This window comes from Kogia breviceps, chromosome 3, assembly GCF_026419965.1.
Source record: "Kogia breviceps isolate mKogBre1 chromosome 3, mKogBre1 haplotype 1, whole genome shotgun sequence".
Lineage (NCBI taxonomy): Eukaryota > Metazoa > Chordata > Mammalia > Artiodactyla > Physeteridae > Kogia > Kogia breviceps.
Window position 1 is genome coordinate 102,098,425 of NC_081312.1, and position 15,284 is coordinate 102,113,708.

Here is a 15,284-nt window from a genome sequence, read left to right on the forward strand (position 1 = left end):
CGGCGCTTCCTCCGCCGAGCCTGCCTGTCCGTCCCAGCCTCCCATCCCCGTGCCATCTTGTCCATCCCCCTGTCTCTGTGAGTGAGGCTGTGCTTGCCCTGTGAGTGGGGCGGGGTGGGGAGCACCGCGGGGAGATGTAGCCGCCGCCTTATGTCAGCTGCACGAGCGAGTGTCCTGTGTCTGCCATGGGAGAGCTCTCACTACCCGCCTCTCCCAGTGTCCTGCTGCCAGGCAGGCTTGGCCCTAAGGCCGTCCCGGGCTTGGGTCCCGTCCACAGGGTGATGCCTGGGCATCCCGGCCGCTTCTCCTGCCGTGTTGTTCAGGCCCTCAGCACGAGGAGGGCTGGAGCCACGGACGGGGGAGAAAACCAGGCCTGACCAGCTGGAGATGGGCTCCCCTTGGTAGGAGGCAGGATAAACGTCTCGTGCTTCAGAGGAGATGGTGACCTGGAGCGGGAGGGAGAAGGGGAGACTCTGATACGCTGGTGGTTCTCACAGTCCGTCTAAGATGTAGCACTGCCGCCCCGTCCCCAGCCCTATGTGTGCCCAGCCCTGTGCCTGATGACGCAAAGGTAGGGGGGGGATCTTCCCCACCCCACCTTGTGGGGCACAGATGGAGAATGCGGACCAGCCATGGGATTTTTTCCCCTTGGGCTGCCCAGGGCCAGTGGTCAGTGTGGAACCTCTGAGGGCTGTGGGGAGGCTCACCTCATTCACTGAGACAGGCAGCGGCAGTGGGGTTCCCCTTGTTGGCACTCCACGCCCACCTTTCCTAGCCAGCAAGCCCTGAAATCCAGGCAGTTCTGACTTGGCAGTACGCCTCGCGTCTGCAGCTCCTCAGCCCACTGTGGTCCAACACCATCACCTCCCACAACCCAGTGCTGCCACTCGTCACCTCCCCGAATCCGTTCTCTCTGCACTCAGCCAGACTCATCTTTCTAAAACTAGAGTGTTCATTCAACAACAAATACTTGGATACCTGCTGTGTGTAGGACTGGGGTTCAGCAGTGAGCAAAACAGACCCCATGGAATTCACAGTTGGGAAGACAAATAATCACGTAGACAATTACAAACTGATAAGTGCTGTGAAAGAAACGTATATCATGGGAATCGGGCCTTGACTGTAGATCAGGGAGGGCTTCCCAGAAGAGGCAGCATGTAAGCTGAGGCCAGAAGGATGAACGGCAGGGTAGGGGAGTGGGTAGCAGCATACCAAGAGGGAGGAGCCAGAAATCACGGGAGAGGGGAACAGCCTGCCATAGGTGTTAGCCACAAGGAGGTTGCTGGTGACTTTAGCAAGACCTGAGTTTGCTGGGGGTGGATTCCAGATCACAGTGGCTAGAGGAGGTGTGAGGAATGTGGGAAGATAGACAATCTTTGAAGGAACCTAGCTGTAATGAAGAGGAGAGGGGGTGAGAGGATATTTAAGGCAGCAGTGACTTGAGCAAATCTGCTAAAGGGAAGGACATTTACCTTGGGATAGTGTCCACATACTGAGAGGAAGGTGGAAAATATAGAGGAGAGGTCATGGTAGTGATTGAAGGTGGAACCTTCCCTGGAGCAAGGTCGGGCAGCTGGAATCCAGACTGTGAGGGGCAGTGGGTCTGCAATGGGAGAGGGACTGTCCTGGTGAGACTGCCGAGGAGAGGGAATCACACAGTTTCACGCTGGTAAATGTCTGACTCTCAGGTGTAGGGCAGGTGTGGGGGAAGGGAGCTCTGATGTATAGTGTGCGGGTGTACCCTCTGCCAGGGTAGATTTCATGCTACCAACCTGACTTCACTGAAAGCAGGGATCAGGGTGCACTTTGACAACTGGCTCTCACTAGCTGGTCTGGAAGCCAGTTCAGGTTCAGAAACGTGCAGAGATGCCTGTGGCCATGAGGCCACAAGAGGGGCCAGGCAGGCGTCATAATGGAGAATTGCACCAAGTGTGACAAGCAAGAATAAAGGGGCAAGTTCCGGCTGATGGGGCGCTGCGGGAATGCAGGCGCAGGTAACGGGATGTTCCTTCTTCCTGGTGGCATGTGAGCCCCCCTCCTGCCCCCATTCCTTCATTACTTCTCCCCTCTCTCCCTTGGCTTATGGTTTTTTATTGTCCCCCTCTTTCTTCTCTCTCATCCTCCCCTTGTGCTCTACTGGCAACTACTGGCAACTGGCATGTCATAGATGAGCAAGACAGAGTTCTCACCCAAGGAGCTTACAGACCTGTGGGAATCCGCTCAGGACTCAGCTCGGTGCCCAGAAATCTGGTGGATGTTGCCCACTGCCAGCACTGAGTCAGTGAGGCAGAAGACAGAGGCGTGGGGCGGCTTCTCAGATGTGTGGAGAATAGTCAGGGACGGGGTGGGGTGATCCTGGCAAGGGAAGGGCACTGACTGGGCAAAGGCGGTGAGGTGCTTAAGTGTGGCCGGGCTAAGGTGCCAAGGGGTGTAGTTTGGGAGCAAGTGAGGCTGAAGAGAAAGCAGGGACCAGGCCCCACATGGCTTTGCAGGCCCCTCAAGGAGTTTAACTTTATGCAAAGATGGCCAAGAGCAATTGAAGGATTTAGGGCAGAGTGACATAGATCTGCATTTTAGAAAGATCATTCTGGCTGCAGTCTGGCTAGAGGAGGTTGTTGCCAAGATCTTGGCTCTCTGCACCGCTGCCGAACGGAAATACGGAGACAGAGTTATAGAGGAGAAAGAAAGAGTGGCTTTATTTCTTTGCCAGGCAAAGAGGGAACACAGTAGTCTAGCGCCTCAAGAACTATGAGCCGCTCTTCCTTTCTCCTCCATAACTCTGTCTCCGTATTTCTGTTCAGCAGCGGTGCACAGAGAGCCAAGATTTTGGCAACAGGGTGGTGTTGTCCGGAGTGGAGACAGGGAGATGGTGAGGAGGCTGAGAGGCCAGACAAGAGGTGACTGATGGTGGCCTGGACTGGGGAAGCTGGTAGGAAGTGGAGAGGAAGATGAACACGGTTGGTGTTTTACTGAGCTGAGTTCTGTCACGCCTCGTTCTAATGGATGTATTACCTCACATAACCCTCCAAACAACTCTTGGAGATATACGCTATTATTATCTCCATTTTACAGATAAGGAAAGTGAGGCTTGGAGAGATTAAAGCATCAGGTAACAGTATGAGAGTGGCAGGAGCAAATTGAAGAGCTTGCTGATGGCTGATGCGAGGATGAGGCAGAGGAAGGGATCTGGGAGGATTCCAGTGTCTGACTTGATAAGGTGGGTGGTGCCACCCATTTCCCCTCAGCCCTGGAGGAGGATGTGCTGGGGGCTGGAGGAGTTTGGTTTGGACATGTTGTCTGGGGGCCTTTGAGACATCCAAGCAGAAAGGCCTACTCCAGGGTTAGACATTCATTCGGGGCTGTGGCTCCAGGAGAAGCCAGGCTGAAAGTAGAGATTTGGGGATCATGGACACAGCAGTGGTGCTTGAAGCCATGGACGTGGACGAGCTTGGCCAGGTAGCACGTGGAGCCTGAGGAGAGACGTGACCCGTAAGGGGCCAGGGAGGGAGAACAGTGACCAAGAAGCAGCTCCTGGGACAGCCCAGGGCAGCAGAGAGGCAGGTGAGCCCTGGGGCAGGGGTTCTCAGAGCAGGGGGAAGAGGGGGGGTGTCCACAGAATTTCACGTTGCAGAGACTGTGTTGAGAATTGTCTGCTAGGCACAGAGAACGGGCATCGTCAGGCCTTGCTGGAGCAGTTTTTCTGGGAGGCAGAGGTGGGGAGGGCAGGAGCTGGAAGGACTTAGGGGGAGGCAAGGAAGCAGGGCTGGAGGGGAGCCCACCTTTCCACAGCTTGGCTGTGAAGGTGAAGGGGGAGAGCAGGTGGAGGTAGCTGAGGGCTTAGTGTAGAGGAATGAGGCTCTTCTTTTAGCGTGTCCTAAAATTTTCCATTTACAGCCTTGGTTTTAATTACTTTGTGGAGCTTCAAAATCTTAATCCTACTGGGGGTTTACAAAGTACAGTAAAACTTCAGCTACCCAGAAATCTTGGCAAACGAGCTACTCTGGAAAACCAAAATGTATTTGGATGAAAATATTTGAAATATAGGATTTGTTACTTTTTAAAAACTTTTTTATTATGGAAATTATCAAACAGATAAAAGTAGAAGAATATAAGGAAGCCCTACATCCTCACTACCCAACTTTATCAGTTATCAGCTCAAGGTCAATCATGTGCCATCTGCACCCTGTTCCCCTCAAGCTCCGGGATATTTGGAAGCAAATCCTAGATGTTACATCAATTCATCCGTAAAGCTTTAGTATATTTCTCCAGAAGACATAAGAAAAAAAAACAAAAAACACTACCACAATACCATTATTACTCCTAAAAATTCTAACAAGAATTCCTTAATTTAATCAAATATCCATTGTTCAAATTTCCCCAATTGTCTCATTTTTCCCCCATTTAGTTGGTTAAAATTAGGCTCCAAACAAGGTTTATGCATTGCATTTATTTACTCTGTCTCTAAAGACGCCCTTTCTATTTTCATATACTTTATTTGTTGAGGAAACCAGGTTGCTTGGAGGCATGAGCATTTGGGAATATGGCAGAGAGCCGAGTATCGCAGCAGGGAGAGCAGGATAGGGAAGGATGGGGTGGGTAGGTAATGGCCAGGCAGTGGGGACATCCATCTGTGGGAAGGAGGAAGGATGTAGGGGCCCATCCCAGGCAGGGAGGAAAGTCAGAGCTGCGGAGGGTGGCCCATCCCAGGGACCCCTGAGGCCCCGCAGCCACTGGGGCAGAAGGGAGGTAGAAGGATGGCCTGAGCCGAGGAGCAGGGGCAGAGCTTAGGTTGCCAAGAGGTCGGGCTGCCCGTCAGGCTGGAGGTGAAGTGATGGGCGGGGCCTGAGGTCAGGCCTGGAAGGAACAGGATGTCTGTGCTGCGCAGGTAGGGAGAGGACAGTGCCAAAACCCAGCTCCTGGCCCATCCCACCTCCTCCCCACCTGGCCCCATCCCAGGAGGCCCTCCCTGGCCTCCCAGTTGCAAATCCACCCTTGGGCCCGGATACCAGATCCTTTCACAATGCTGGTGGTCCATGGCCTGGATCCCTTGCTCTGCCTTCTCCTCCTCCTCTTTCTCCTGGACCCTCACAGCCCTGAGTGGGGCCACCCGCCTCAGCGAAGGTTTGAGTACAAGCTCAGCTTCAAAGGACCAAGGCGGGCATTGCCTGGGGCTGGAATACCCTTCTGGAGCCATCACGGAGGTAAGGGGACCAGCCATGCCCAGGGTGGAACACTGGAGGGGATGACCAGCTCTGGGTGGCTGTGACTTGGTGGGGAGCAGGCCTGCCAGTACCAGCCGCTGCCCAAGATGGGGCCAGGCCTGGGCAGCCAGTGCCAGGGGCCCAGGACCCCTCCCAGACCTGTCTCCTGCTCCACGACAACCCCACCCACACCCAGCAGCCTCAGTTTCTCCTCTCTGCTTCTCCTCTTCTTTGCCCTGGGACTTTTCTCTTCTCTTTTTACCCCTCCTTGGAGGACCCCTCACCCTGCCTCTTGGACCTGTGAACACACACACACACACACACACACACACACACACACACACACACACACAGAGGTTCATAGGCTGAGTCCCAGACACACAGACACCAGGCAACTTGGACCAACCTACACTTTGGCTCCACACTGTTGGGTCTGTGGCTGTCCAAGAGAACTAGGGGGCTGCCTGGAGGGAGGCATCCCCATGGACAGCTGTTTTGCCAGAGAGGGCCCCAGCCCTGCCCTGTATGTTTGTTGGGTGGAAGCAAGCATGAGAGCATCTTAGCCCATACTTTTTATGCAGGGCCTTCCAAATCCAGACCTACGAAGAATCTGTCTTCTGCTTGGTCTTGTTCTAAAAAGATTCTGGAGGACTTATAAGGACCTATACAATAGAGAGAAGTTTAAATTAGGAGTGAGCAAGAAGAATAAGACTTAGGGTTGAGGCCTGAAATGAGTCCAAGAATGTGGCTTGTTGCCAAAACATATGCTGTGAAGTCTGCCCACCCTTCAGAGTGGATCTGGTTCAGAGCCTCCTAGCAGACAAACCAAAGAGAGAAAGCAGATCCGTTGTGTATTTCCGTGTCTGTGAGATGAAATTTCTGAAAAACAGCATGATTCCTAACTGAGACCAGAACAAATATCCCTTTAAGAAGAAGGGCTCTCCTGGCAGGGTTTTAGGCCCAGTCCTCCCTCACAGAGACACAGGAGGTAAGCAAAGGAGGGGGCTGTTCCTCATAGCCCCGAGCCAGGCCCTGCCTCAGGGCCAGGAGGGCCAGGATGGCAAGGCCCATACCACACTCACTGCTCTGGGCCATGCCAAGTCTGGGGTGTTCCAGGCCATATAGGGGAGCAGAGGTATATTCTTGAAGGTCACCCAGTGATATGCTCATTGCCCATTCATTCATTCCTCCTTTTATCAGACTCATCCCATGCCCTGTGTGCCCAGCCCAGAGACACAGGCCTGAGTCTGGTTCATGGAGCCCACAGTCTAGGGGGAGGTCCCATGAACAATCCACATGAGGCAGAGCACAGAAGGGTGGCAGGTGTGGGCAATCTCTGTCTCCTGCCTGCCACTCCAGAGGCAGTGGTGGCTCTCAAGGGCTCCAGCACTCCTGGCCTTGCAGCCTCTGAGCCTCCCTGCCCCCAGCGCTGGCCTTTGCCAAGCAAACAGGCTGGATTATCAGTCTCTAGAACGGCCGGAAGGGACTGGGCTCTGGGCCAGGTTCCAGGCTGGCAGGCCTCAGAGGAGGGGAGCCAGCAGGGGCGGGACCTCTGATCGCCCTTCTCCTTTTCCTGCCAAGCCTGCCTCAGTTTCTCACCCCTTTCTTCCCTCCTCCCCCCGCCCGCACCAGTGGTAATTCTCACACTCACTCCATCCCTCACCCTTTCCTCAGTCCTGCAGACCAGTTCCCACCTTTGCTTTCATACTTGCCCCACCTTGAGATGTCCCCTAGGCGCCCCCATCAGGAAGGCCCAGCCGCGTCTGGACATGCCCAAGTGTCTGTTCAGGGTCTAGAGTCCTGACCCTCCACATGCTTATTCTCTCCAGGTGATCCCCTGTGTTCTGTGGTCTCAGGCATGTCCTTTCCCTCATAGGGCCTCTGTTTCCTCATCTGAGAAACACAAAGGGTTGGACGCAAATCTCTCTCATGGCAGAAAAAGCTTGTACTTTGGAGTCAGACAGAGCTGAGTTCCAATTCACTTAGTTCCTTAACTTTTCTGAGCCTCGGCTTCCTCATCTATAAAAGGGGGTCTTATAAAAGCAGGCCACACAGACCTGTGGTGAGGCTTACATGAGAATGCGGGGAAAGTGCTCTGTGTGGGTTTGGTCTCTGTTGCCCTCCTCTGGCAAAGGCCCATCCAGCCGTGCTGGGGTCCCACTTCTTTGGTGGATTCCTGTGTCGGACTAGCCAGCCTGTTATCTAATGGCTGTGATGTTACCTGCTTCCTCCTCCTGGAGTCCAGCCTTGACCAGTGAGAGAGAATGGTGGGGGAGCAGGGGCTGGTGGGGCCCAGGCCCTGAGCTGCTCTGGTCCACAGATGCCATCCCAGGCCTGGGGGAGGTACAGCTGGCCCCAGCCATGCGGAACCGGAATGGCGCCATGTGGAGCAGGACCCCTGTCCTCCTCTCTGCCTGGGAGGTGGAAATGCAGATGAAGGTGACTGGGCCGGGGCGCCAGGGAGCCCAGGGCATGGTGAGCGGCCCCACCAAGGTCCAGTAGAGGGGGTGAGTCAGGGGGGCTGGTGGTGAGCCCAGGGTTCCAGTGTCCTGCAGGGACCCTTGAGCTGAGCAGCTGGGGATCCACAGGCCATGTGGTACACCCAGGGCAGGGGCCAAGTAGGCTCTGTCCTGAGGGCGCTGGACTCGGGGACAGCATTGGGATCCTCTTCGATTCCCCGGCTGAGGATACCCAGGTGGGTTATGGTCTCCTGCCCGCCGTCCCACCCACACCCTCACCCTCCTCACTGTGCCCGTGGCTCAGGCTGCTTGTCACCTCCCACACAGAACAGCCCTGCCATCCGTATGCTGGCCAGTGATGGGCACAGCCCCTACGAGGCGCTTGGGTAAGGCCCTGCCTGGCCTGCCCCGCAACCCATTGCTGCGCTGAGAGGGGCTTGGCGGTTACCCGCTCTGCCCACCATGCCCCTGCCCTGGCCTCTGGCGGGGAGCCCCCCTCCTAGGGTGGTGCCCTCCTTTCTGGTCTCTCATCTAAGCTGATGGCACTGCCCTGGGGCTCCCTCCCACTCGATCCCAGCGGTGCCTCCTCCTCTGGGGCCTGGGACCAGAGTTTGCTTGCTGTTCCTGGGAACCACCCACTGAGTCCTCAACTCATTCAACCCGACAGCCCCAGGCAATGGGAGCAGAGAAATGATGCGGGAGGCGGGGGGGGCGCTCAGCGCTTTCACTCACATCATCTCATATTGACACTCTTGAGAAGTGGGGATTATTATTGCCCAGTTACAGGTGAGGACACTGAGGCCCAGAGAGGGGAAGCGACTTGCCCCAGGTCACACCCTTGTGCACAGAGCTGAGATACGAAGGCAGGCTTGCCCATGGAGTGTCCACGCCTTTCCTGCACCAGCTGCCTGCCTGCCTGCCCACCTGCACCGTCTCTTTCTCTCAGATGACGTGGCTGCCCATCCCTCCTCGGCCAGGCTGCCTCCTCAGTAGCTGGGCCAGTTTGTCAGTGTCTCTCGGCAGACATCCCCTAGCTCGTAACAATTAGAATAATTGCTAACGTTTATGACCTGAGCTTACTCTACGCCAGGCACAGCGCCAAGTACTTCACATTCATTACTTGGTTGACCCTCATAACAATGTTATGAGGGAATCTCAATTATTATCTTCATTTTAAAGGTGGGGAGGGCTTCCCTGGTGGCGCAGTGGTTGAGAGTTCGCCTGCCGATGGAGGGGATACGGGTTCGTGCCCCGGTCTGGGAGGATCCCACGTGTCGCAAAGCGGCTGGGCCCGTGAGCCATGGCCGCTGAGCCTGCGCGTCCGGAGCCTGTGTTCTGCAACGAGAGCGGCCACAACAGTGAGAGGCCCGCGTACCGGGGGAAAAAAAAAAGGTGGGGAAAAAAAAGGTGGGGAAACTCGCGTTTGGAAAGGTGAGGTAACTTGCCCCAGGTCACAGGGCTCTTCCCCTGCCCCACGTCGCCTCCCTCTTGGCTGAAGGCAGTGGTGACAGGATCTCTGGTGTGAGAGCTTCTGTGTGTCCATGAACCCAGAGAGACTCAGGACGTCTCGGGCTCAATACTCCTAACAAACACCCAGAGCTAGCGGCACCGCCCCTGGGGGGAGGCAGGCTGGTCATACTGTCCTTGGCTGCTAGGATGAGTCTCGTGTTGTCTGTCCTGCTGCAGGCCAAGCTTGGCAGAAGGGAGAGGAAAGAGAAGCCGTAGGGAAGCCCATGGGATGAGGCCCGGGGAACTGGCAGTGGAAACCCCACTGTTGGTCCAGGCTCTGCCCCCTAGGGAGGAGTCCCAGGGAGGGCCAAGTCCCAGCATTCCGCCAGGCAAGGCCTGCTTTCCCGCTACCCTATCTTCTGCTACGGGAGCACAAGACAGCAAGGGAGGCTCGAGCTAGACAGCAAGGACAGGTCCCGCACCAGTGGGGGTGGGTGGCACTGCAGGCCTGGGCAGAACGGCCTCTGGGACCACCCCTGCTGATTAGGCCTTGGGTCTTGTGCAGCCTGGTTGGATTCCAAGTGCCCACAGGGATGGAGCCAGCCGGGTGCTGGGGTCCTGCCACCAGGACTTCCAGAACCGGCCTTGCCCCTTCAGAGCACGGATCACCTACTGGGGGCAGAAGCTGCATGTGAGTCGCCCCTCCTGCTTTTGTGGGTCCACCAGGCAGGGAGTGCAGATGACAGGGCTCGGAGCTTTATGAATGCCCATGACGCCACAGACATACCTGTGACACCACACGGGGTCCCTGGCACATGCAGGCAACACCCCAGGAATCCCTGGCCACACCTTTCTGGCCCTCCAAGAAGCCTTCGAAAGATAGGATCTGTTGCCCCACCCCAGCTGCCGACTTCCTGTCCCAGCTCTGCCCCGATCCCCAGGGGAAAGAAGCTTTGACCTGGAGGAGACACTGCACAGACACAGCCAGATCCTGCAGGCTCTCCAGGGTCTCTCCAAGTACTTGGCACAGGCTGAGAGGCAATGGAAGAAGCAGCTGGTGTCCCCAGGCCAGGCCAGGCCAGAGGGAGCCTGGGTGAGTGGCCCCTCAGGCATCCAAGGGTCTGCCTGCGGGCCTGGAGAAGCCGAGCCCCATAGGCACTGGGTCTGATGGCACCAGTGCGCTCCCTCTGTCCAGAAAGAGGAGCAAGCACCGTACTTGGGAACTAGTCTCCCCCGAGGTCTGGAGGGAAAGGAGGGCAGGGGTGAAATGCTGCAGGTCGCAGGATGGGGTGGACCTGCCAGGCAGGGGAATGGGCAGGAGGGCGGCTCTGCACAAGCAAAGCCTCACAGAGCCCCACGGCTGGGGCTGGGGAAACGAGTTGCCACATATTTAGATGTGGGTCTCCAGACAAGTGACAGAAATAGACCGGGTGTTTATTTGCATGTAGCTCCACGTGTGATTTGATTCACATACGCTTGCTTGATGCTCAGAGGCACCAGAATCCTCGTTTCCCCTCCACTGACATCCTGGCTTCTCCCCTGGGGAGTCATGTCCCATGGCAGACCCAGCCTGGGGCCTGAGAGCTGAGCTCAGTCAAGATGTTAGATGCTGGGCAGAAGAGGCCAGCGGCTCCTGTGAGCTTTGCTGGGCTCTGGCAGCTCTAGGTTTGAATCATGTCCTCAGGACAGAGCAGATGAGGCTGGGCTACTGGAGTGGGGCAGAGGGGAGGGAGGCCACACTCCAAGGCCAGGTCTCCCTGATCCTATTGCCAGGCCCAGGACTCCCCCTGCCAGGTTCTACCCACCCCTGAGAGAGGTTGCCAACTCTCCAGGTCACTCATCAAGACCACAGCCCAAGCACCGGGAGCTGACTGTGTCCTGGGGGAAGTGGGGAGGAGAGGACTGGCCTCCCAAGAAGTGGCGGAACCACTTCTGGAAAGGGGAGGGACTTTGAGAAAGCTCCCAATTGGCCACTGTCAAGGGGGAAACCACCATCCTCAAGGAGAGGCTTTGAGAGGAGGGGGAGTCAGAAGCCCAGGTGGAGAGGGTCAGATAAACCTAATGTATCCCTAATGAGGAGGGCCCAGGTAATGGGGTAAGGCCTCTAGAAGGAAGAGGGTTGCAAATCCCTGGGGAAGCTGAACTCTGTGAAGAGAGGGGCTGTGCCCTGGGCCCTAGAGAAGAGGCTGGCACTCCTGCAGGACTCAGCTAAGGTCAGTGCCCTACTCCGTGGACAGCGGACTCTGCTCCAAGACCTGCAAGAGATGAGGTAAGGGCACAGGGAGATGAAGAGCCTGGGGGAGAGGGAGGAGAAGTCCCCATCCACCAACTTGGCTTCTCTGCCTGAAGTCCCCCCCGCATTAGTCCTTTATTCCTTTCATCATTTCCTGAGCACCCAGCACAAAGTCTGGAGCATAGTGAGGGGCTAGGGGCCGAGTTGGGTTTGTTGAACTGACCTGAAATTAACTGAATCAAGTTAAAATTTTGAAACTCCTAGTTTAAGCACAACTCCCTGAGACATTCTCACCCCAGGAGGGTTAGTAAATTTGAGCCTTCCTTCAGTGATATCTTCTGGAAGGAGGGAACTTTTTTTTTGGCTGCTCCACGTGGCATGCGGGATCGAACCCGCGCCCCTTGCACTGGCAGCATGCAGTCTTAACCACTGGACTTCCAGGGAAGTCCCAGCAGGGAACATTTTGATGGGGTTCTTGGAGGGTGGGCAGTCCATGACTTCATTTTACCCTCCTCCGGCCTCCCAGCACCCCTCTCTAGGCCAGGCCTCTGGAGTTACCCATGGAGCCCTGGGGGTAGCGGATCACCTTGATGCCATGGGAGGAGGATGGCTTCAGGTTGTATGCTGTGACTGCACCCCAACCCCAGCCCTCCTCCCTACATCTAGATGCCTGGGGGAGGGAAGATGGGATGAGGAAGAAGATCTAAATCCCTGGGAGCCAGAGACTGAAGGCAGAGTCCAGGGAGCCTGGCGTTGAGACAGACAGCTTTAGGGAGATGCTTCTCTGAGCTAAAGCTGTCTTGAGGAGAAGCTCTGGGGTAAAAAGACCAGTCCCCAAAAGGAGCCGTATGGATGGTGTTTGTTTCTCACCCAGGTGCTGCCTTTGGGGATTATGAGAAATGCTTAGGCAGTTTGGGTGCAATCAGAGGGGATAATGAGCTCTTTCCCTCGTTTCCACCCTGCACCAGGGATGCAGCTGCTCACATGGCCTCAAGAGCCCAGGTCTTCTATCTGCCTGTGGGCACCAAGCATCATTTCTTAGAGCTGGCCCAGATCCTGAGCCTTCTGCAGAAGGACCTGCAGGGTCCAGTGGTGAGGGGCAAGGAAGGGGGGACCGTGGGGCTCAGCCCCCTTCTTCCAGCACTTCTGTAGCCCCAGGACCCTCCTGCCTTTGCCCTCCCCTCCTGGGACTCCTGTCAGGCACACCTGTGTCTGTGTCTGTGTGTGCATGCACACAGGCATGCAGGCACACGTATCTCACCTTCTCTCTGCCTTCTCTGCTCTCTGGAGAGTCCCACAGACTCTCAGTACCAGCAGGGCCCTGGAGACCACTTGGCCCAACTTCCACAATGACCAGAAGATAAATGGGAATGGGCTGTGCCCAAGATCATTCAAAGCTTCGTGGTGAAGTCCACTCTTCCTTGTGCCCCGCCCCATCTTGCTCTTTCCCTTGCCCTCTCCATCACCATCACGCTGTCTTTTGCTCTCTACTTCTCTCCCTTGCTTATCTCTAGAGACTTTGGCCCCCTGGAGATCCCAGGCCCCAGGCCCTCCCAGCTGTTCCCACAGATGGAGCCATGGGATCTGGGGTGGGGAGGGAGCTTTGTACTCTGCCCTCTCTCCAAGTTCCCTGGATGAGAGTCAGGGTACCTCAACACTGGGAGAGGGAAACAAAGCCAACAGTGGCCCAGATTCTAGGTCCCCTCCCTCCTTCTGGGTAAGAAGCTGATCCAGGATCTTAGAACATCTCCTTTCAGAAAGCGGCAGCCAAGGACTCCTGCCCACCTGGTCGGCCCCCAGGGGTTTCCTCGTGCCTGCAGCCCGGCATCTTCCTGTTCTTCCTCCTCATCCAGACTGCAGGCTTCTTCTGCTATGTACACTTCAGGTGGGCCTTCCCATGGCAGGACTTCCCACACTTACCTAGCATCTCTTGGGTCTGGGCCATAGCCATTCAATTTGAGAGAGGGGATACTGAGGCCCAGCGGGGGACCTGAATGGTCCACCAGCTGGCAAGGAGCAGCGCCCAAGTTAGGACGCATTTTTTTCAATAGAGAATACTGACTATCTGCTCATCTGCTGGTCCCATCTAGGTCCTACCCTCACAGAACTCACTCTGGAGTGTGAGAAACTGACAAGTAACAGACAGTCACCTCCTTTATGGTCAATGCCATGATGGCAGGAAGCTCAGGGGCTATAAGAGTGCAGGAAAAAGTACTTGAGCCAGCTTGGGGAGATCAGGGAATCAATCAGTGGTCATCAAGGCCACTAGGAGTTTTCCAGCCTGACAAGATAGGTAAAGGCATCGATATAGAGGAAAAAGCATGAGAAAAGGCATGGAAGCATGAAAAAAATATATTTTGGAGAAAAAGTGGAAAGTTCAATACTGTAGAGCAAAGGGTGGGACCAGTTTGTGAAACTGGGCAAAGAGAATTTAAAAGGTTGGGGGGAGGTCACTGTTTCTGCTTAATGAGTGTTCGTAAATGAATGAAACACTTAGAGATGTAAGGTGTGCTAAGGAGCTTAGAAATGGGACAGTCCTTGTTGGTGGTATTTCAAGACAAGAAGAATCAGTGTGCGCTGGGATGGTCCTGGAGGAGGAGTGAAGTGTGCCGAGTTTTAAAAGCACAGTGGGAGAGGGGATGGCCAGCAGATGTGGAGAACAGCAAAGGTATGAGGTGGAAATGATGACAGGCTTATGTGTTATATATGAGTGCAATGGTGGCCATAAGGCTGGAACCACCTGGACAGACCTTGAATGCCAGGAGGAAAGTGTGGTACTGATGGAGCAGGCCAAGGGAGCAATAGAAGGCCCCAGAGCAGGGGGCGCTATGGTGCAGTGAGTGTAGGGAGGTGGGTGTAGTAAATAAATATAAGGAGCCTGGCCTCAAGAGCCCAGAAGGGAGAAGCCCAAGTAAACTTCTTCTCTCCCTGGCATCAAGCAGAAGCTGGACAAGAACCTTCAGGACTATTTGTCCACAGGCAGCCTTCCTTTGAGTCCTGCACCACAAGTCCCTAGGACCCTGGGGGCTCTGAGGAGGCAGCCCCTCTCCCCCAGCATACATGGGTGACCTACCTCAACGCCCTGAAGAAATGTCCACTTCTCATCACTAGGAAGTCACTCTATGTCTGGGAGGTGGAGAGCTTGGCCAGTGTCCTCTGCCTCTGGGTACCCAGCTCTTACCCACACCTTAGCTTTTGGGGAGCTCCAACCTTATTAAAGGTGATTTCCCTCTCCTCATGCTTTGATATGCTCATTTACCTTCCAGCTTCACCTTAATCTCTCTGAAGGCAACCTCTTCTAGATGGTAGCTGAGAGTGGGCTCCAAGCAGGCAAGGAGGCCAAGGACTGGCTTGACTGACAAAAGACCAGATACCCCACAGGCCTTGAACCCTGGGCTATGGTGGGAGATGGAGTCACAGCTGTGTATAATTCTGTCCCCCAATTCAGCCAGAACAAGGAGTGGTGCCTCCAGGTGCCTTTCCTGGTCCAGCACAGGCAGCATCACCATGAACAACTCTCTCTCGCTGCTCCCTGTAGCTCCAGGGGTCAGCAGGGCAGGCGCGTGACCCAGAACTCTGAGAGGCAACCCATGGAGCCATAATTGGGATTCCCTGCTCTCTGATCTCCCTCCCTTTCCCAGTGTCAAGCTCTCTGGGCAGCTGCTGGGGCAGCGGGTTGGAAAGAAGGTTGGGGAGGGCCCAGGGCTACTGGCATTCCCAGCTGAAATCCTGGCTGCCCGGGGGAGGAGGAAGTGGGCGCGAGAATAGGGAGCAGTGTACTGGGCGCATAACAGCACAGCTCGTTCCCCTGGGGAGCGACCCCCCTCCCCGAAGCCCTCGCGGCCGGCCCCAATCCGTTGGCAGCAGTGCCCAGAGGAGCTTGGCATTGAAGGAGGCACGTGGGGAAGGCGGGAGTGAGGAGCCGGCACGTGGCCCCGCCTC

At 55.8% G+C, this 15,284-nt stretch overlaps 1 protein-coding gene across 1 annotated transcript; it reads left to right on the forward strand.

Moving 5' to 3' along the window:
* The first annotated feature begins 560 nt into the window (after positions 1-560).
* LMAN1L (lectin, mannose binding 1 like) lies at positions 561-15,110 on the forward strand. The gene is given in 15 exon segments (XM_059057552.2): positions 561-571; positions 3,523-3,561; positions 5,092-5,201; positions 7,522-7,676; positions 7,790-7,847; positions 7,850-7,896; positions 7,988-8,046; positions 9,701-9,822; positions 10,033-10,202; positions 10,883-10,941; positions 11,295-11,378; positions 12,311-12,434; positions 13,100-13,231; positions 14,285-14,406; positions 14,984-15,110. Coding segments are annotated over 15 exon segments (1,419 nt in total).
* The last annotated feature ends 174 nt before the right edge of the window (positions 15,111-15,284 follow it).